This window comes from Mesoplodon mirus (genome assembly GCF_964341445.2).
Source record: "Mesoplodon mirus genome assembly, chromosome: X".
NCBI classification, from domain to species: Eukaryota; Metazoa; Chordata; class Mammalia; order Artiodactyla; family Ziphiidae; genus Mesoplodon; species Mesoplodon mirus.
The window spans coordinates 50,196,800-50,219,546 of NC_138981.1; the positions used below are offsets into that span (position 1 = coordinate 50,196,800).

Genomic DNA, 22,747 nt, shown 5'->3' on the forward strand with positions numbered 1-22,747 from the left:
AATGGCAGACTCTGTGAGGGCTCACACCAAGGAGTATTTCCCAGAACTTCTGCTGCCAGTGTCCTTGTCCTCACGGTGAGACACAGCCATCCCCTGCCTCTGCAGGAGACCCTCCAACACCAGCAGGAAGGTCTGGTTCTGTCTCCCATGGGGTCACTGCTCCCTCGTTTGGGTCCCAACACACACACCACCCTGTGTGTGCCCTCCAAGAGTGGAGTCTCTCTTTCCCCCAGTCCTGTTGAAGTCCTGCAATCAAATCCCGCTAGCCTTCAAAGTCTGATTCTCTAAGAAGTCCTCCTCCTCTTGCCAGACCCCCAGGTTGGGAAGCCTTACGTGGGGCTCAGAACCTCCACTCCAGTGGGTGGACTTCTGTGGTATAAATGTTCTCTGGTTTGTTAGTCACCCATCCAGCAACTATGGGACTTGATTTTATTGTGATTGTGCCCCTCCTACCATCTCACTGGGGCTTCTCCTTTGTCTTTGGATGTGGGGTATCTTTTTTGGTGAGTTCCAGTGTCTTCCTGTTGATGATTGTTCCCTTCTACCCATTTTTTAATTGGGAATATCCTTGATCTTTGAATTCATGGAACTCAGAAAAATTGTAATTAGGTTGAGGTTTTATATTATTTTATATATTACCTGTAAAGTGATCATTTAATTAGTATTTACTTTTTGGCCATGCTGCATGTGGGATCTTAGTTCCCCTTCCAGGAATCAAACCTGCGCCCCCTGTATTGGAAGCACAGAGTCTTAACCACTGGACCACCAGGGAAGTCCCTTAATTAGTATTTTTAAATTTAAAAGTTGCACAGTTAGATTTTGCATTTAATACAACTGACTGTACTGCATCATTATTCCCTAAGCATATTGTTTGTTGTTATGTCTCTGTAGATGGAAATTTTTTTTTACCTTTCTCTTCTTACAGAACTTCTATTAATTCTCTAAGACTCATCTGAAATATCACTTTCTCCTTGAAACCTTCCCTGATCATCTAGACAGAATGAATCATTCCCTTTTCTTTTTCTAAAATTCCTTGCTTGTATATCTGCTGCTTCACTTATTATGTTATGACTTATAAGCAACTCATATTATTCTATCATTGTAGTTGGTATATTAGTATGTACTTCATGGCTATACCTTATTCATTTGTGCCCTCACTGAGCTTAACACAGTACTAATAGTGGATACTCAGACGTGTTGATTCTAATTAATCTTGCAGAATTATTATAAAGTTTAAATGAAATAATTTGTATCAATTGCCTTATACAGTGCCTGATGCTGGTACTCAATAAAGTTTCCCTCTTTTTTCCTCTTTACCCTTGTTTTACTTTTTCTTGCCTCATTTTTCTCGACTCCCTGTATATTCTGTCCATGACAACAGAATAGAGATTTCTTTCTTTCTTTGCTCACATCTCTCTTCTTCAGGGTACTAACACTCACTGTTTGCATCTCTCATTTGTTTATGTATTTATTTTAGGTCACTGGCCCTGTTAAAATTAGAGATTCCCTTAAGGCAGCAGACAGAGGTAATATGACATCTCCACCACTCCTGGATGCCAACCCCATGGAGAACCCAGCACTGTTAAATGACATCAAGATTGAGCCCCCAGAAGAACTTTTGGCTAATGATTTCAACCTGCCCCAGGTGGAACCAGTTGACCTCTCCTTTCACAAGCCAAAGTCTCCTCTTCAGCCTGCCAGTATGCTGCAAGCTCCAATACGTCCTCCCAAGCCACAGTCTGCTTCCCAGACTCTTGTAGTATCCACTTCAACATCAGACACAGGCACTTCAGCAAACATCCCTACTGTTCTGACTCCAGGCTCTATCCTGGCTTCCTCTCAGGGCACTGGTGGTCAGCAGATCTTACATGTGATTCACACCATCCCCTCAGTCAATCTGCCAAATAAGATGGGTAGCCTGAAGGCCATCCCAGTGATGGTGCAATCGCTGCCCATGGTGTATACTACTTTGCCTGCAGACGGGAGCCCTGCAGCCATTACAGTCCCACTCATTGGAGGAGATGGCAAAAATGCTGGATCAGGTGAGCATCAATCTGCCCCTTTGATGGACCTTACCTTCCTTCATCTATTCCCTTTTTGAATACCCTATCTCCTATTTCGTTTCCAATTATTCTTGCATGCATCTTTAAGAGAAATTTTTCATAAATACTGTTTTTATCATGTCTCTTCAATGCTTACAAATGTACAAAGAATCTTTTTCATTTAGCCCATGTTTCTCAAACTGGAGTATACATATCTTTGCGTGAAATACTATATATCTTCCTGGAACCTCTCTATTATTTGACAGTAAGTAATTTAAAACATTTTATATTTTTAAAATATGGTTTTATTAAAGAGAAAAATATAATATTTGAATAATATTTTAAAACATGACCTTCAAAAATAGTTTTAAGCTACTAAAGCAACTACACTGGGACTTTCCAGGAGGATGTGTTTAGTCTTCTATGCCATTAGGAATGCTTTGGTAGAAAAGTTGAGAATGTTTCTAGCCCTATATACATAGCCAGCCTTATCTCTCAGCCTCTCCCAGCACTGTACCTTTTCTCTTCCCTACAGGTAAAATAGTTTTCTTTGAAATTTTGCCATCTTTCCTGTGTTCCACCTCATCTGGCATCTATCACATTCCATGTTACTTTTTTACATGCCTGTATCACAAATTTATGGGCATTCTTCCCAATTGAATTGTAAATTTCTCCAGGACAAGACTCCATCTTATTTTTCTTTGTGCATCTCCAGAGAGCACAGTGGTAGATAGTAGTTGTCTTGTAACAAATAATGTGATGAACAAACATGAAATTGTTTCCAGGAGAGAGTTCATATGCTGTAATCTTACTTTTTATTTATTTTTAAAATACGTTCAGAATTCAGAAAGCTATGTTTATCTCCCTTTCACCACTATCCCCCAGCTACCCAGTTCCCCTCCTAGAGACATATCTAGTTTGTAATGGAGAATGATGGAAGAAAATTATATGGCTTCTTGAAGTGGTTCAAGATATTTATCTTCACAGCATCTGTAGAATTACAAGCAGTTTTGGATGTGCAACTTTAGGAAGGATGTTGGGAAATTGGAGTATAATCAGAGGAGAAAGATTAAGATGGTGAGAGGACTAAAACCCATGTCAGAAAGGAGATGATAAATGTTTAGCATGAATTAAAAATACCAAAGGGGAGATATGCGGGTGGAAATGACTAGGAACCAGATTTCAGCTCAGTGTAGAAAAAAAACTTTCTAAGAGTTTTCTACCTTTGAAATTCAATGCCATGCCTTGTGATCTTTCCCTCACTAAATGTAGGAGAATGACATACTAAGCATCAAGTTGCTGAGACTGCGCCGGGTTCTTTTGAATAAAAATGCCGTTATCGATTAGTGGTTAATTGTGGTAATTATAAGTATTCATAACAATCTTGTTTTTGAGATCCCCTGAGGGGGTTATTTAAAATACAATTATCAATTTTCATATAGGGAGAGAGCCAAACAAAACAGGAAATGGGAAAATAAAATTCTTTGTGTGAGAATTTGCTGATATCAAGGCAGTGGTAACACCAAGGGATGGTTTGATGGGCTTTGAATTCCCCCCCCCACCATAATATCCATCAGTCCATCAGAACCATTTTAAATAAATGGAATAAATTTTAAGGTGTTCAATGTAGTTTCAAGCTAAGACCATTAGCACAGTGGTCTCCAAATGGTATGCTTACACCTTGGTGGGGGACAAAGGGGGTATTGCACAAAGTATTTGGAGCACAAAAAGAAAGCATCAAAACTTCTATTTGTATTGTCTCACCCTTTACATGTTATTTTGTTTATTTTTTATATTGAACACAAAATTTTAGGATGCTAGTACATTTATATCATAAACACACACATATGCATGCAGAGACACAGACACAGCTATATGCTTAAAACGTTTTAGTGAATGATACACAATGTATGGAGGTGACTGCGCTAGCCAAATACTCCCCATCCCCAACTTTATTGCCACCCTTAAGTTTCTTCTATATAGAAATTTTGAAGCTTTCACTAGATCTAGATGTCTGACCATCTGACTGAGTTTTGTTAGGCGTCAGAAACACCATTGGTTGACAATAAATATTTAAGGGCTTCTGCCAACATAGGTGGAAGGGGAGGACGTTAACATGTATCAAGCACCTACTAGACATTCATTATGTGTCTCATCTCATTCTGTGTTTCCATTAAGGAACACAAAAGCCAAAGGGGATGTTCTCACCTCTAGCATGAGCCTAGGCATTGATCTGAGGACAGCCAGGGAACTATTTAGAGTTTGATTCAACAAATACGAATTGAACCTGACTTTTCAACAGACACTGTCTTTGGTCCTCGAGATAGGGAGTTGAATCATACCCAGACCTTATCCTAGAGAAACCCACTATCTTATCTTACTCACTATCCTAGAGAAGCTCATTCTAGTGAGAGTGCTCCACACTACCTTTCCCTCAAAGGAATTTCTTTATCCTGCTCTGCTAAAATTTTAAATGCTCTTCTCTTCCTTCCATATAAATGTACTTCTTCCATCTTTGCTTTTTCTTTATTTCTCTATCTTGCTGATACTTTTCATTGTGGGCCAAACTGGGAATCCTGAAAATGATTAGAGGCTCATATATTTGTAGCCCACACTGCTCCTTTTCTTTGCTTTTAGTTAAAGTTGACCCCACCTCCATGTCTCCACTGGAGATCCCAAGTGACAGTGAGGAGAGTACAATTGAGAGTGGATCCTCAGCCTTACAGGGTTTTCAGGTACAAGAGTAAGTACTTTTATCTTTACTTCAAGTCTGTCTCTGTGTGTGTGTCTGTGGTAAAAGTGGAACAAGTTCTCAGACACAATAGTAAGAATTTGAGGACAACAAAATATAGGTAAACTGCCTTTTCAGTGAAGGTATGAGCTTGTATGCACACATGTGCACGGACATGGATGTTATGACACAATAATGTTTTAATTTTAGATAATCAGTTTTTACCCTTGGAAAATTTACAAATTTCCTATAAAGTACAGTTGCATTCTCTTTCTCTCTGTAAGTTTAAAGCAACCTTATCATTGGTTTGTGTTTTAGCAACCATGTTGGATGAAAAATACATTTCTTTAAACCTAAGAATGAAGCTTATTAGAGTGAAATGCTCATACTGCTTGGGAACAGAAACCACCCAAAAAAACATTACCACCTTGTGGGACCTGCATTTACTGAGCAGAATGGCTTAGTTGAGGGAATTGCTGGAGCTATTTCAATTATTGGGGGGGATGGTATTAAATTTGCATAAATTAAATGCATGTATCCGGTGATCCCATTATATGTAAGTCCATTTATTTAGCCTCCACTTTAAAATCACTATTTGGCCTTATCTCTCTTTCTTTGCTCAGACCAGCAGCAATGAGCCAAATACAGGGAGAAGAGTCCCTTGACTTGAAGAGAAGACGGATTCACCAGTGTGACTTTGCGGGATGCAGCAAAGTGTACACCAAAAGCTCTCACCTGAAAGCCCACCGAAGAATCCATACAGGTCTGCCCACTTCCACCCTACCCCCAACACACACACACACACACACACACACACACACACACACACACACAGTCTCTGAGTGACAGGAAGAAAAGAAAGTCTTGAAACAAAGGTTGATCTATTTATACTCATCAGCACAGGTTCCATTCATGGCTTTTACCCCTATGTCTTGTTTCTACTCTACGGTATCTTTCATGAAACCAGCCTAAGAAAACACTAAACCTGGTGTCTTCTGAATAGTTATCATTCCCATTGAGCACCTGTAGGTCTTCCTGATTGGGAAGTCATAACATTTATAAAAAGATTAAGGCAGATAAGACTCCCTCCCTTGCTACCAGAGCCCCACAAGTTTTATTGAGTATTGAAAAGTACAGTGAAATTAAAGCAGGCTTTTGGAACTCAGCATCATTTACCAACCTATAACATATCTTTGTTCTCATTAGAAATGAAAGGTGGGCATTAGAAAGAATAAGTAAAGCAGACCTGGGGGCTGAGGACGGGGGCTGGGGGAGTGAGCAAATTGCCCCATCTGAAGGAGAACTATCACTCAACTCCAAATAAGTATTACCAAATCTCCCAAATTAAAAAGAATCATGATTTTTATGTGAAACATCCTAGATTTTGAATGTTGGCATGTAATTAAGCAAATTTTATAACACCACAGATTCAAAGAAACCTGCCTATGGGCCAGAAATAGCTTTTCAGTCACCAGTTTGTACCCTCTCCTTGAAGACTCCTCATCCCCATTCATCTCCAGCTCAGAAGTGAGATTTGGACACCCTGGACTAGGAAGGGGAACTCTTTTCTTGTAAACATATACTGTATTAGAGTTTGTATAGAACCCAACCTTGGTATGCAACCTGGGTATACTTTTTTTCTATTACTGGTATTCCACAGGTTCTTTGGAACTAAGAGAGCTGAAGAAATGCCTGCTTTATTGCACTCTAAAGATTGGGATTCATTGCGAGGGGTTCCAGAGAGTGATATCCTTGTCTCTGGTAGATATTCTCAGCAGAGAGCCATGAGGCTCTAGATTATCTGGATACCACCTCTAGTATGCAATGCAGCCCTTCATCTCTTTTGAGCTTACAATCATGCAAAGCAGAAAGTACAGATACAACAATTTCCATTTAACATACAGTTAAGCCCCAGTTTTTAATAACAGCATCACCCATTCACATAACGACTGATTCTTAACATTCTCTGTGCCCCCAGTTATGTGTTTCTAAACTTCTATTATTTCTCTCTTCAAATAGCTCCTTTATTGAGGATGTAAACATAATAGCCAAGAGCATACACTGTGAAACTACACTGCCTGAATTTGACATCCCAGTCTATCACTCATTAGCTGAAAGTTACTTCACCTTTCTTTGCCTCAGTTTCCTTATCTGGGAATATTAATAGTTCAAACACTTAGAATACTGTCTGACATATAGTAAACTCTCAATAAATGTGAGCTATTATTTGTATCCTTTCAATTCCAGTCTCACTTCCACACAGTTAGGCTTTCTGTCTTAATTTATACTTTTTCTCCTACAACTTTGTAGTTGAAAATTAAAATTGTTCATATTTAAGATATAAAAATGGGTGATTTGATATGTATACATTCTGAAATATTCACCACAAACAAACTGATTAACCCGTCCATCACCTCACAAAGTTACCTTGTGTGTATGTGTGTGTTTCTCGTGAGAACACCTAAGATACATCCTCTTAGCAAATTTCAAGTATACAATATTGTTAACTACAGTCACATTGTTGTACATTAGATTTCTAGGACTTATTTATCTTGCAGAACTGAAATTTGTACCCCAGACCAACATTTCCCCATATCCCCACCTCAAACCCTGGTTAGCAAGATTCTATACTCTGTTTCAATGAGTTTGACATTTTTTAAAAAATTATAGTTGATTTACAATACATATTAAGTTCTGGTGTACAACATACTGATCCAATATTTCTTATAGATTATACTCCACTTAAAGTTATTATAAAATAATAACTATATTCACTGTCAAAAAAATAAAATATGTATATATATATATATATATATATATATATATATATATATATATATGATTTTACACCTTATTTGACATACTGTTTGAAGATATTTTCTCCCATTCAGTAGGTTGCCTTTTCATTTTGTAGATGGTTTCCTTGGCTGTGCAAAAGCTGCTAAGTTTAATTAGGTCCCATCAATTTATTTTTGTTTTGTTTCCTTTGCCTGCGGAGACAGATCCAAAAAAAGTATTGCTACAAATTATGTCAAAGAGTGTCCCCCTTATGCTTTCTTCTAGACGTTTTATGGTTTATGGTATTAAATTTAGGTCTTTAATATATTTTGATTTTATTTTTATATGGTGTTAGAAAATGCTTTATTTCATTCTTTTATATGTAGCTGTCCAGTTTTCCCAGCACCACTTACTGAAGAGACTGTCTTTTCCTCATTGTACATTTTTGTGCCCTTTGTCATGGATTAATTGACTATATGTATATGGGTTAATTTCTGGGCTTTCTGTTCTGTTCCACTGATCTATGTGTCTGTTTTTGTGCCAGTACCAATCTGTTTGGATTACTGTAGCTTTGTAGTACAGTCTAAAGTCAGGTAGCATGACAATTTCAGTTTCGTTCTTTTTTTTTTTTGATGATTGCTTTTGCTATTCAGGGTCTTTTGTTGTTCCATATAAATTTTAGGATTACTAGCTCTAGATCGGTGAAAAATGTCATGGGTATTTGGATAGGGATTGCATTAAATCTGTAGATTGCTTTGGGTGGTATTGATATTTTAACAATATTAATTCTTCAAATCCAAGAACATGGAATATATTTCCATTTTTTGTATTATTTTCAAATTTCTTTATCAATGTTTTATAGTTTTAGAGTATAGGTCTTTCATCTCCTTGATTAAGTTTATTCCTAGGTATTTTATTCTTTTTGATGTGATTGTAAATGGGATGGTTTCCTTAATTTATATTTCTTCTAGTTCATTATTAGTGTATAGAAAATCTACAGATTTCTGTCTATTAATCTTGTATCCTGTAACTTTACTGAAATCATTTATCAGTTCTAATAGCTTTTGGGTATAAACCTCAGGTTTTCTATGTCATCTGCAAATAGTGAGTTTTACTTCCTCTCTTCCAATTTGGATGCCTTTTACTTCTTTTTCTTGTTTAACTTCTCTAACATGAATTTCCAATACTATGTTGAGCAAAAATGGCAATAATGGGCATGCTAATCTTGTTCTTTGTATTAGAGCAGAAGTCCCAACCCCCGGGCCACTGACTGGTACTGGTCTGTGGCCTGTTAGGAACCAAGCTGCACAGCAGGAGGCAAGCAGTGGGCAAGCAAGTGAAGCTTCATCTGTATTTACAGCTGCTCCCCATCACTAGCATTACTGCCTGAGCTCCTTCTCCTGTCATATCAGTGGTGGCCTTAGGGTCTCATTGGAGCACGAAACCTACTGTGAACTGTGCATACGAGGGATCTAGGTTGCACACTCCTTATGATAATCTATGCCTGGTTATCTGAGATGGAGCTGAGGCAATGATGCTAGGGAGCTGGGGAGTGGCTTCAAAAACAGATTATCATTAGCAGAATGGTTTGACTGCACAGAGACCATAATAAATCAATTGCTTGCAGACTCATATCAAAACCCTATCAATGAGTGGCAAGTGTAAACAAACTCAGGGCTCCTACTGATTCTGCATTATGGTGAGTTGTGTAATTATTTCATTATATATTACAATGTTATAATAATAGAAATAAAGTGCACAATAAATGTAATGCACTTGAATCATCCCGAAAACATCTGCACCACCCCAGTCCATGGAAAAATTGTCTTCCATGAAACTGCCCTGGTGCCAAAAAGGTTGGGGACCACTGTATTAGAGAAAAAGTTTTCATCTTTTCATCATTGAGTATGATGTTAACTGTAGGCTTGCCTTTATTATGGTGAGGTATATTCCCTCTATGCTCACTTTTTGAGAGTTTTTATTATAAATAGATGCTGATTTTGTCAAGTGCTTCTTCAGTGCTTATTCAGATGATCTCATGATTTTTATTCTTCTTTTTGTTAATTGGTTTTGATTGATTTGCACATATTGAACCATTCTTGCAACCCTGGAATAAGTCCCACTTCATCATAGATCCTTTTTATGTACTGTTGGATTTGGTTTGCTAATATTTTGTTCAGGAGTTTTACATCTATATTCATCAGAGATATTGGTGCATAATTTTCATTTTATAGTTTCTTTTTCTGGTTTTGATATCAGGGTAGTGGTGGCCTCGTATAATGAATTTGGGAATATTCCATCCTCTAAAAATTCTTTGTATGGTTTCAGAAGAATAGGTATTAACTCTATTTTTTTAATTTATTTTACTTATTTTATTTTTGGCTGCATTGGGTCTTCATTAATTGTGTGCAGGTTTTCTCTAGTTGCAGCGAGCAGGGGCTACTCTTCATTGTGGTGCACGGGCTTCTCACTGCAGTGGCTTCTCTTGTTGCAGAGTATGGGCTCTAGGCACATGGGCTTCAGTAGTTGCAACACATGGGCTTAGGAGTGGTGGCTCGTGGGCTCTAGAGTGCAGGGTGAGTAGTTGTGGTGCATGGGATTAGTTGCTCTGTGGCATGTGGGATCTTCCCGCATCAGGGTTTGAACCCATGTCCCCTACATTGTCAGGCAGATTCTTAACCACTGTACCGCCAGAGAAACTGTAACTCTTCTTTAAATGTTTGGTAGAATTTCCCTTTGAATCCAACAGACGATGAAGTTTTGTTTGCTGGGAATATTTTTTTTGTTTGTATTTTAGGTAACAAATTTAATTTCACTACTAGTGATCAGTCTGACTAGGTTCTGTATTGCATTCTACTTCAGGTTTGGAAGGTTGTATGTTTCAACAAATTTGTCAATTTCTTCTACGTTTTCCATTTTGTTGACATATAACTGTTGATAGTTTTCTCTCTCTCTTTTTTTTTACATCTTAATTGGAGTATAATGGCTTTACAATGGTGTGTTAGTTTCTCCTTTATAACAAAGTGAATCAGTTATACATATACATATGTTCCCATATCTCTTCCCTTTTGCGTCTCCCTTGCTCCCACCCTCCATATTCCACCCTTCTAGGTGGTCACAAAGCACCGAGCTGATCTCCCTGTGCTATGAGGCTGCTTCCCACTAGCTATCTATTTTACGTTTGGTAGTGTATATATGTCCATGCCAATCTCTCGCTTTATCACAGCTTACCCTTCCCCTCCCCATATCCTCAAGTCCTTTCTCTAGTAGTCCTGTGTCTTTATTCCTGGCTTACCCCTAGGTTCTACATGACATTTTTTTTTCCGTAAATTCCATATATATGCGGTAACATGTGGTATTTGTCTTTCTCTTTCTCACTTATTTCACCTTGTATGACAAACCCTAGGTCCATCTACCTCATTAAAAATAGCTCAATTTCATTCCTTCTTATGGCTGAGCAATATTCCATTGTATATATGTGCCACATCTTCTTTATCCATTCATCCGATGATGGACACTTAGGTTGTTTCCATCTCTGGGCTATTGTAAATAGAGCTTCAATGTACATTTTGGTACATGACTCTTTTTAAATTATGGTTCTCTCAGGGTATATGCCCAGTAGTGGGATTGCTGGGTCATATGGTAGTTCTATTTGTATATTTTTAGGAACCTCCATACTGTTCTCTATAGTGCCTGTACCAACTCACATTCCCACCAGCAGTGCAAGAGTGTTCCCTTTTCTCCACACCCTCTCCAGCATTTATTGTTTCTAGATTTCTTGATGATGGCCATTCTGACTGGTGTGAGATGATATCTCATTGTAGTTTTGATTTGCATTTCTCTAATGAGCAAAGATGTTGAGCATCCATTCATGTGTTTGTTGGCAGTCTGTATATCTTCTGTGGAGAAATGTCTATTTAGGTCTTCTGCCCATTTTTGGATTGGATTGTTTGGTTTTATTTTTTTTTGTTATTGAGCTGCATGAGCTGCTTATAAATTTGGAGAGTAATCCTTTTTCAGTTGCTACATTTGCAAATATTTTCTCCCATTCTGATGGTTGTCTTTTGGTCTCGTTTATGGTTTCCTTTACTGTAGAAAAGCTTTGAAGTTTCATTAGGTCCCATGTGTTTATTTTTGTTTTTATTTCCATTTCTCTAGGAGGTGGGTCAGAAAGGATCTTGCTGTGTTTTATGTCATAGAGCGTTCTGCCTATGTTTTCCTCTAAGAGTTTGATAGTTTCTGGCCTTACATTTAGGTCTTTAAACGATTTTGAGCTTATTTTTTTGTATGGTGTTAGGGAGTGATCTAATCTCATACTTTTACATGTCCCTGTCCAGTTTTCCCAGCACCACTTATTGAAGAGGCTGTCCTTTCTCCACTGTACATTCCTGCCTCCTTTATCAAAGATAAGGTGACCACATATGCGTGGGTTTATCTCTGGGCTTTCTATCCTGTTCCATTGATCTATATTTCCGTTTTTGTGCCAGTACCATACTGTCTTGATTACTGTAGCTTTGTAATAGACTCCAAAGTCAGGGAGCCTGATTCCTCCACCTCCATTTTTCATTCTCAAGATTGCTTTGGCTATTCGTGGTCTTTTGTGTTTCCATACAAATTGTGAAAATTTTTGTTCTAGTTCTGTGAAAAATGCCAGTGGGAGTTAGATAGGGATTGAAGTGAATCTGTAGATCACTTTGGGTTGTAGGATCATTTTCACAATTTTGATTCTTCCAATTCAAGAACATGGTGTATCTCTCCATCTACTTGTATTATCTTTAATTTCTTTCATCAGTGTCTTATAATTTTCTGCACACAGGTCTTTTATGTCCTTATGTAGGTTTATTCCTAGATATTTTATTCTTTTTGCTGCCATGCTAAATGGAAGTGTTTTCTTGATTTCACTTTCAGATTTTTCATCATTAGTGTATACGAATGCCAGAGATTTCTGTGCATTAATTTTGTATCCTGCTACTTTACCAAATTCATTGATTAGCTCTAGTAGTTTTCTGGTAGCATCTTTAGGATTCTCTATGTAGAGTAACATGTCATCTGCAAACAGTGACAGCTTTACTTCTTCTTTTCTAATTTGGATTCCTTTCATTTCCTTTTCTTCTCTGATTGCTGTGGATAAAACTTCCATACCTATGTTGAATAATAGTGGTGAGAGTGGGCAACCTTGTCTTGTTTCTGATCTTAGTTGAAATGCTTTCAGTTTTTCACCATTGAGGATGATGTTGGCTGTCGGTTTGTCATATATGGCCTTTAATATGTTGCCGAAACTTCCATCTATGACTACTTCCTGTAGGGTTTTTATCATAAATGGGTGTTGAATTTTGTCGAAAGCTTTCTCTGCATCCATTGAGATGATCATATGTTTTTTTCTCCTTCAATTAGTTAATATAGTGTATCACATTGATTAATTTGCATATATTGAAGAATCCTTGCATTCCTGGAATAAACCCCACATGATCATGTTGTATGATCCTTTTAATGTGCTGTTGGATTCTGTTTGCTTTTATTTTGTTGAGGATTTTTGCATCTATGTTCATCAGTGACATTGGCCTGTAGTTTTCTTTCTTTGTGACATCCTTGTCTGGTTTTGGTATCAGGGTGATGGTGGCATCGTAGAATGAGATTTGGAGTGTTCCTCCCTCTGCTATATTTTGGAAGAGTTTGAGAAGGATAGGTGTTAGCTCTTCTGTATTTATTTGATAGAATTCTCCTGTGAAGCCTTCTGGACCTGGGCTTTGGTTTGTTGGAAGATTTTTTAATCACAGTTTCAATTTCAGTGCTTGTGATTGGTCTGTTCATATTTTCTATTTCTTCCTGATTTAGTCTTGGCAGGTTGTGCATTTCTAAGAATTTGTCCATTTCTTCCAGGTTGTCCATTTTATTGGCATAGAGTTGCTTGTAGTAATCTCTCATGATCTTTTGTGTTTCTGCAGTATCAGTTGTTACTTCTCCTTTTTCATTTCTAATTCTACCGATTTGAGTCTTCTCCCTTTTTTTTCTTGATGAGTCTGGCTAATGTTTTATCAATTTTGTTTATCTTCTCAAAGAACCATCTTTTAGTTTTATTGATCTTTTCTATAATTTCTTTCATTTCTTTTTCATTTATTTCTGATATGATTCTTATGATTTCTTTCCTTCTGCTTAATGTGGGGTTTTTTGTTATTCTTTCTCTAATTCCTTTAGGTGCAAGGATAGGTTCTTTACTCTAGATGTTTCCTGTTTCTTAAGGTAGGATTGTATTGCTATAAACTTCCCTCTTAGAACAGATTTTACTGCATCCCATAGGTTTTCAGTCGTCGTGTCTTCATTGTGTTTTGTTTCCAGGTATTGTTTTTTAATTCCTCTTAGATTTCTTCAGTGATCACTTCGTTATTAAGTACTGTATTTTTTAGCCTCCATGTGTTTGTATTTTTTATTTTTATTTATTTTATTTTATTTTTTTATTAGTTTCTGCTTTATAACAAAGTGAATCAGTCATACATGTACATCTGTTCAAACATCCCTTCCCTCCTGCATCTCCCTCCCTCCCACCCTCCTCATCCCACCCCTCCAGGCAGTCACAAAGCACCGAGCAGATCTCCCTGTGCTCTGCGGCTGCTTCCCACTATCTATCTACCTTACGATTGGTAGTGTATATATGTCCATGCTGCTCTTTCGCTTTGTCACAGCTTACCCTTCCCCCTCCCCATATCCTCAAGTCCATTCTCAAGTAGGTCTGTGTCTTTATTCCCGTTTTACCCCTAGGTTCTTCATGACATTTTTAAAAAAATTCCATATGTATGTTTTAGCATACGGTATTTGTCTTTCTCTTTCTGACTTACTTCACTCTGTATGACAGATTCTAGGTCTATCCACCTCATTACAAATAGCTCAGTTTCGTTTCTTTTTATGGCTGAGTAATATTCCATTGTATATATGTGCCACATCTTCTTTATCCATTCATCCGATGATGGACACTTAGGTTGTTTCCATCTCCGGGCTATTGTAAATAGAGCTGCAATGAATATTTTGGTACATGTCTCTTTTTGAATTATGGTTTTCTCAGGGTATAGACACAGTAGTGGGATTCCTGGGTCATATGGTAGTTCTATTCTTAGTTTTTTAAGGAACCTCCATACTGTTCTCCATAGAGGCTGTACCAATTCACATTCCCACCAGCAGTGCAAGAGTGTTCCCTTTACTCCACACCCTCTCCAGCATTTATTGTTTCTAGATTTTTTAATGATGGCCATTCTGACTGGTGTGAGATGATATCTCATTGTAGTTTTGATTTGCATTTCTCTAATGATTAATGATGTTGAGCATTCTTTCATGTGTTTGTTGGCAGTCTGTATATCTTCTTTGGAGAAATGCCTATTTAGGTCTTCTGCCCATTTTTAGACTGGGTTGTTTGTTTTTTTGCTCTTGAGCTGCATGAGCAGCTTATACCTTTTGGAGATTAATCCTTTGTCAGTTGCTTCATTAGGAAATATTTTCTCCCATTCTGAGGGTTGTGTTTTGATCTTGTTTATGGTTTCCTTTGCTGTGCAAAAGCTTTGAAGTTTCATTAGGTCCCATTTGTTTATCTTTGTTTTTATTTCCATTTCTCTAGGAGGTGGGTCCAAAAGGATCTTGCTGTGATTTATGTCATAGAGTGTTCTGCCTATGTTTTCCTCTAAGAGTTTGATAGTGTCTGGCCTTACATTTAGGTCTTTAATCCATTTTGAGCTTATTTTTGTGTATGGTATTAGGGAATGATCTAATCTCATACTTTTACATGTTCCTGTCCAGTTTTCCCAGCACCACTTATTGAAGAAGCTGTCCTTTCTCCACTGTACATTCCTGCGTCCTTTATCAAAGATAAGGTGACCATATGTGTGTGGGTTTATCTCCGGGCTTTCTATCCTGTTCCATTGATCTATCTTTCTGTTTTTGTGCCAGTACCACACTGTCTTGATTACTGTAGCTTTGTAGTATAGTCTGAAGTCAGGGAGCCTGATTCCTCCAGCTCCGTTTTTTGTTCTCAAAATTGCTTTGGCTATTCGGGGTCTTTTGTTTTTCCAAACAAATTTTGAAATTTTTTGTTCTAGTTCTGTGAAAAATGCCAGTGGTAGTTTGATAGGGATTGCATTTAATCTGTAGATTGCTTTGGGTAGTAGAGTCATTTTCACAATATTGATTCTTCCAATCCAGGAGCATGGTATATCTCTCCATCTATTTGTATCATCTTTAATTTCTTTCATCAGTGTCTTATAATTTTCTGCATACAGGTCTTTTGTCTCCTTAGGTAGGTTTATTCCTAGATATTTTTTTCTTCTTGTTGCAATGGTAAATGGGAGTGTTTTCTTGATTTCATTTTCAGATTTTTCATCATTAGTGTACAGGAATGCCAGAGATTTCTGTGCATTAATTTTGTATCCTGCTACTTTACCAAATTCATTGATTAGCTCTAGTAGTTTTCTGGTAGCATCTTTAGGATTCTCTATGTATAGTATCATGTCATCTGCAAACAGTGACAGCTTTACTTCTTCTTTTCCAATTTGGCTTCCTTTTATTTCCTTTTCTTCTCTGATTGCTGTGGCTAAAACTTCCAAAACTATGTTGAATAAGAGTGGTGAGAGTGGGCAGCCTTGTCTTGTTCCTGATCTTAGTGGAAATGGTTTCAGTTTTTCACCATTGAAGACGATGTTGGCTGTGGGTTTGTCATATATGGCCTTTATTATGTTGAGGAAAGTTCCCTCTATGCCTACTTTCTGGAAGTGGTTTTATCATAAATGGGTGTTGAATTTTGTGTTAAGCTCTCTCTGCATCTATTGAGATGATCATATGGTTTTTCTCCTTCAATTTGTTAATATGGTGTATCACATTGATTGATTTGCGTATATTGAAGAATCCTTGCATTCCTGGAATAAACCCCACTTGATCATGGTGTATGATCCTTTTAATGTGCTGTTGGATTCTGTTTGCTAGGATTTTGTTGAGGATTTTTGCATCTATGTTCATCAGTGATATTGGCGTGTAGTTTTCTTTCTTTGTGACATCCTTGCCTGGTTTTGGTATCAAGGTGATGGTGGTCTCGTAGAATGAGTTTGGGAGTATTCCTTCCTCTGAAATTGTTTGGCAATTTTGAGAAGGATTGGTGTTAGCTCTTCTCTAAATGTTTGATAGATTTCGCCTGTGAAGCCATCTGGTCCTGGGCTTTTGTTTGTTGGAAGATTTTTTATCACATTTTCCATTTCAGTGCTTGTGATTGGTCTGTTCTTATTTTCTATTTCTTCCTGATTCAATCTTGGCAGGTTGTGCATTTCTATGAATTTGTCCATTTCTTCCAGGTTGTCCATTTTATTGGCATAGAGTTTTCTGTAGTAATCTCTCATGATCTTTTGTATTTCTGCAGTGTCAGTTGTTACTTCTCCTTTTTCATTGCTAATTCTATTGATTTGAGTCTTCTCCCTTTTTTTCCTGATGAGTCTGGCTAATGCTTTGTCAGTTTGGTTTATCTTCTCAAAGAACCAGTTTTTAGTTTTATTGATCTTTGCTATCATTTCCTTCATTTCTTTTTCATTTATTTCTGATCTGATCTTTATGATTTCTTTCCTTCTGCTAACTTTGGGGGTTTTTTGTTCTTCTTTCTCTAATTGTTTTAGGTGCGGGGTCAGGTTGTTTACTCGAGATGTTTCCTGTTTCTTAAGGTGGGATTGTATTGCTATAAACTTCCCCCTTAGAACTGCTTTTGCTGCGTCCCATAGGTTTTGTGTCGTCGTGTCTCTATTGTCATTTGTTTCTAGGTATTTTTTTATTTCCTCTTTGATTTCTTCCGTGATCACTTCTTTATTGAGTAGTGTATTGTTTAGCCTCCATGTGTTTGTATTTTTTACACATCTTTTCCTTTAATTGATATCTAGTCTCATAGCGTTGTGGTCAGAAAAGATACTTGATACAATTTCAATTTTCTTAAATTTACCAAGGCTTGATTTGGGACCCAAGATATGATCTATTCTGGAGAATGTTCCATGAGCACTTGAGAAAAATGTGTATTCTTTTGTTTTTGGATAGAATGTCCTATAAATCTAAATTAAGTCCATCTTGTTTAATGTACCATTTAAAGCTTGTGTTTCCTTATTTATTTACATTTTGGCTAATATGTCCATTGGTGAAAGTGGCGTGTTACAGTCCCCATCTATGAATGTGTTACTTTCGATTTCCCCTTTTATGGCTGTTAGTATTTGCCTTATGTATTGAGGTGCTCCTATGTTGGGTGCATAAATATTTACAATTGTTATATCTTCTTCTTGGTTCGATCCCTTGATCATTATGTAGTATCCTTATTTGTCTCTTCTAATTGTGTTTATTTTAAATTCTATTTTGTCTGATATGAGTATTTCTACTCCAGCTTTCTTTTGGTTTCCATTAGCATGGAATATATTTTGCATTCCCCTTACTTTCAGTCTGTATGTGTCTCTAGGTCTGAAGAGGGTCTCTTGTAGACAGCCTATATATGGGTCTTTTTTTTTTTTTGTATCCATTCAGCCAATCTGTGTCTTTTGATGGGAGCATTTAGTCCTTTTACATTTAAGGTAAGTATCGACATGTATGGTCCTATTCCAATTTTCTTAATTGTTTTGGTTTCGTTATTATAGGTGTTTTCCTTCTCTTGTGTTTCTTGCCTAGGGAAGTTCCTTTAGCATTTGTTGTAAAGCTGGTTTGGTGGTGCTGAACTCTCTCAGCTTTTGCTTGTCTGTAAATGTTTTAATTTCTCCATCAAATCTGAATGAGATCCTTGCTGGGTAGAGGAACCTTGGTTGCTGATTTTTCTCCTTCATCACTTTAAATATGTCCTGTCACTCCCTTCTGGCTTGCCGAGTTTCTGCTGAAAGACCAGCTGTTAACCTTATGGGGATTTCCTTGTGTGTTATTTCTTGTTTTTCCCCTGCTGCTTTGAATATGTTTTCTTTGTATTTAATTTTAGACACTTTGATTAATATGTATCTTGGCATATTTCTTGTTGGATTTATCCTGTATGGCACTCTCTGTGCTTCCTGGAGTTGATTATCTGTTTCCTTTCCCATATTAGGGAAGTTTTCAACTATAATCTCTTCAAATATTTTCTCAGTCCCTTTCTTTTTCTCTTCTTCTTCTGGAACCCCTATAAATTGAATGTTGTTGCCTTTATTGTTGTCCCAGAGGTCTCTGAGACTGTCCTCAGTTCTTTTCATTCTTTTTTCCTTTATTCTGCTCTGAAGTAGTTATTTCTATTCTTTTATCTTCCAGGTCACTTATCTGTTCTTCTGCCTCAGTTATTCTGCTATTGATCCCTTCTAGAGTATATTTAACTTAATTTATTGTGTTGTTCATCATTGCTTGTTTCCTCTTTAGTTCTTCTAGGTCCTTGTTAAATGTTTGTTGCATTTTCTCTATTCTATTTCCAAGATTTTGGATCATCTTTACTATCATTATTCTTAATTCTTTTTCAGGTAGACTGCCTATTTTCTCTTCATTTGTTGTGCCTGGTGGCTTTTTATCTTGCTCCTTCATCTGCTGTGTTTTTCTATCTTCTCATTTTGCTTATCTTCCTGTGTTTAGTGTCTCCTTCTTGCAGGCTGTAGGTTCGTAGTTCCCATTGTTTTTGGTGTCTCTCCCCAGTGGCTAATGTTGGTTCAATGGGTTGTGTAGACTTCATGGTGGTGGAGACTAGTGCCTGTGTTCTGGTGGATGAGGTTGGATCTTGTCTTTCTGGTGGGCAGGTCCATGTCTGTTTGTGTGTTTTAGGGTGTCTGTAGACTTATTATGATTTTAGGCAGCCTCTCTGCTCATGGGTGGTGTTGTGTTCCTGTCTTGCTAGTTGTTTGGCATAGGGTGTTCAGCACTGTAGCTTGCTGGTCATTGAGTGTAGCTGGGTGCTGGTGTTGAGATGGAGATCTCTGGGGGATTTTCACCATTTGATATTATATGGAGCTGGGAGGTCTCTTGTGGACCAGTGTCCTTAAGTTGGCTCTCCCACCTCAGAGGCACAGCACTGGCTCTTGGCTGCAGCACCAAGAGCCTTTCATCTACATGGCTCAGAATAAAAGGGAGGAAATTTAGAAAAAAGAAAGAGGAAATGAAGGAAAGAAAGAAAGAAAGAAAGATAGAAAGAGAGATAGAAAGAAAGAAAGATAGAAAGAGAGAAAGAAATAAAGAAAGATAGAAAGAGAGATAGAAAGAAAGTAGGGAGGGAGTGAGGGTGGGAGGGTGGAAGGAAGGAAGGAAAGAATGAAAGAAGATAAAATAAAATAAAATAAAATAAAGTAAGATAATATAAAGTAACATTATTAAAATAAAAATGATTATTAAGAAAAAATTTTCAAAAAAAGAAAAAAAAATAGAAAAAGAAAACGGACGGATAGAACCCTAGGACAAATGGTGGAAGCAAATCTATACAGACAAAATCTCACACAGAAGCGTACACATACACACTCACAAAAAGAGGAAAAGGGGAAAAAATAATAAACCTTGCTCTCAAAGTCCACCTCCTCATTTTGGAATGATTCACTGTCTATTCATGTATTCCACAGATGCAGGGTACATCAAGTTGATTTTGGAGCTTTAATCCGCTGCTTCTAAGGCTGCTGGGAGCGATTTCCCTTTCTCTTTGCTGTTCACACAGCTCCCGGGGCGCAGCTTTCGATTTGGCCCTGCCTCTGCATGCAGGTCACCGGAGGGCGTCTGTTTTTCACTCAGACAGGATGGGGTTAAAGGAGCAGCTGTTTCGATGACTCTGGCTCACTCTGGCCGGAGGGATGGAGGGGTGCGGAGTGCGGGGCGAGCCTGTGGCAGCAGAGGCCAACGTGACGTTGCACCTGCCTGAGGCACACCGTGCATTCTCCCAGGGAAGTTGTCCCTGGATCCCAGGACCCTGGCAGTGGTGGGCTGCACAGGCTCCCCGGAACAGGGTTGTGAATAGTGACCTGTGTTCTCCCACAGGCTTCTTGGTGGTGGCAGCAGCAGCCTTAACAGCTCATGCCCGTCTCTAAAGTCCATGCTTTTAGCCGTGGCTCACGCCCGTCTCTGGAGCTCTTTTAAGCAGCACTCTTAATCCCCTCTCCTTGTGCACCAGGAAACAAAGAGGGAAGAAAAAGTCTCTTGCCTCTTGGGCAGGTCCAGACTTTTCCCCAGATTCCCTCCCGGATAGCCGTGGTGCACTAACCCCTGCAGGCCGTGTTCACACCGCCATCCGCAGTCCTCACCCTGCACTCCGACCGAAGCCTGAGCCTCAGCTCCCAGCCCCGCCTGCACTGGCGGGTGAACAGACAAGCCTCTCGGGCTGGTGAGTGCCGGTCGGCACTGATCCTCTGTGCGGGAATCTCTCCACTTTGCCCTCTGTACCCCTGTTGCTGTGCTCTCCTCTGCGGCTCTGAAGCTTTCTCCCTCCCCCACCCACTGTCTCTGCCCGTGAAGGGGTTTCCTAGTGTGTGGAACCCTTTCCTCCTTCACAGCTCCCTCCCACTTGTGCAGGTCCTGTCCCTATCCTTTTGTCTCTGTTTATTCTTTTTTCTTTTGCCCTACCCAGGTACTTGGGGCCTTTCTTGCCTTTTGGGAGGTATGAGGTCTTCTGCCACTGTTCAGTACGTATCCTGTAGGAGTTGTTCCACGTGTAGATGTATTTCTGGTGTATCTGTGGGGAGGAAGGTGGTCTCCGCATCTTACTCTTCCACCATCTTCCCCTCGTCCCCCAATAGTTTTCTCTTTTAATTTTTTGTATCTCTGTGTAATTCATTGTTATTTCCTCTTCTTTCATTTGTTTTGTTTATTTGTATCCTCTCTCTTCTTTTTTGATGAGCCTGCCTAAAGACTTATCAATTTTGTTCATCTTCTCAAAAAAACTAGGTCTTAGTTTTGTTGACCATTTCTATTGTATGTTTTTGTTTATGTTTTGTCTCCATGTTATTTATTTCCTCGCTGATCTTTATGATTTCCTTTCTTCTGCTGACTTTGTCCTTTCTTTGTTCATCTTTTTCTAATTCTTTTAGATGGAAGTTTAGATTGGTTTTTTTGAGATTTTTCTTGTTTCTTCTGGTAGGCCTGTCTTGACAAAACTTCCCTCTTAGAACTGCTTTTGCTGCATCCCATAGATTTTGAAAAGTTGTGTTTCCATTTTCACTTACCTGGAGGTATTTTCTGATTTCCTCCTTGATTTCTTCATTGAACCATTGGTTTTTTTAGAAGTCTGTTGTTTGGTCTCCATGTGTTTGTGCTTCTCCCATTTTTCTTCTTGTAATTGATTTCTAGTTTTATACTATTGTTGTTGGGGAAAAGTACATGATATTATTTCTATCCTCTTAAATTTATTGAGGCTTCTTTTGTGGCCTAGCATGTGATCTATCCTGGAGAATGTCCCATGTGCACTTGAAAAAATGTATATTTTGCTATTTTGTGATCAAATGTCCTATAGATATCTATTAAGTCCAACTGGACTATTGTGTCATTTAAGACGACTGTTGCCTTATTGATTTTCTGTACAAATGGTCTGTCAAATGCTATAACTGGAGTGTTAAAGTCCCCTACTATTATTGAATTATTGTCATTTTGTTTTATGTATTTAGGTGCTCCCATATTGGGTTCTTATATGTTAACAAAATATCATCTTCTTGTATTGATTCCTTTGTCATTATATAATGCCTTTGTTTGTCTTTGGTTATGGCCTTTGTTTTAAAGTATATTTTGTCTTTGAGTATTGCTACCTCTACTTTAATATTTATTTCATTTGTATGAAATATCTTTTTCCAACCCCTCAGTTTCTGTCTGTGTGTGTGTTTAACTCTGAAGTGAGTCTCCTGTAAGCAGCATACTCATGGGTCTTGTTTTGGTATTCAGTCACCATATTTTTTTGTTGGAGCATTTATTCCATTGACATCTGAAGTAGTTATTGATAGGTATGTACTTATTCCCATCTTATTGCTTGTTTTCTCTTTGTTTTTGTAGTTCTTCTCTGTTCATTTCTTCTTCTGTTTTTCTTCCCTTGTGGTTTGATGATTTTTTTAAGTAATATTATTGTATTCCCTTATTTTTATTTTTTGGGTCTCTACCATAGGTTTTTGATTTGTAGTTAGCATGGGGTTCATATATGTTGATCTATAACTATATCTACTCTTTTAAACTCATAGTCATTTAAGTTCAAACACATTTTAAAAAATCCACATTTTTTACTTCCTTCCCCAACATTTCA

The 22,747-nt window shown here is 38.0% G+C and overlaps 1 protein-coding gene across 7 annotated transcripts in view; it reads left to right on the forward strand.

Moving 5' to 3' along the window:
* The window catches only part of KLF8 (KLF transcription factor 8), a 314,604-nt gene that overhangs the window by 273,663 nt on the left and 18,194 nt on the right, over positions 1 to 22,747 (forward strand). For all 7 annotated transcript variants that reach the window (XM_082610208.1, XM_082610205.1, XM_082610204.1 and 4 more), the window contains 3 exons: positions 1,478 to 2,042; positions 4,680 to 4,785; positions 5,397 to 5,536. In XM_082610208.1, coding sequence (XP_082466334.1) covers positions 1,478 to 2,042; positions 4,680 to 4,785; positions 5,397 to 5,536 — 811 coding nt within the window. The remainder of the gene's footprint in view (positions 1 to 1,477; positions 2,043 to 4,679; positions 4,786 to 5,396; positions 5,537 to 22,747) is intronic.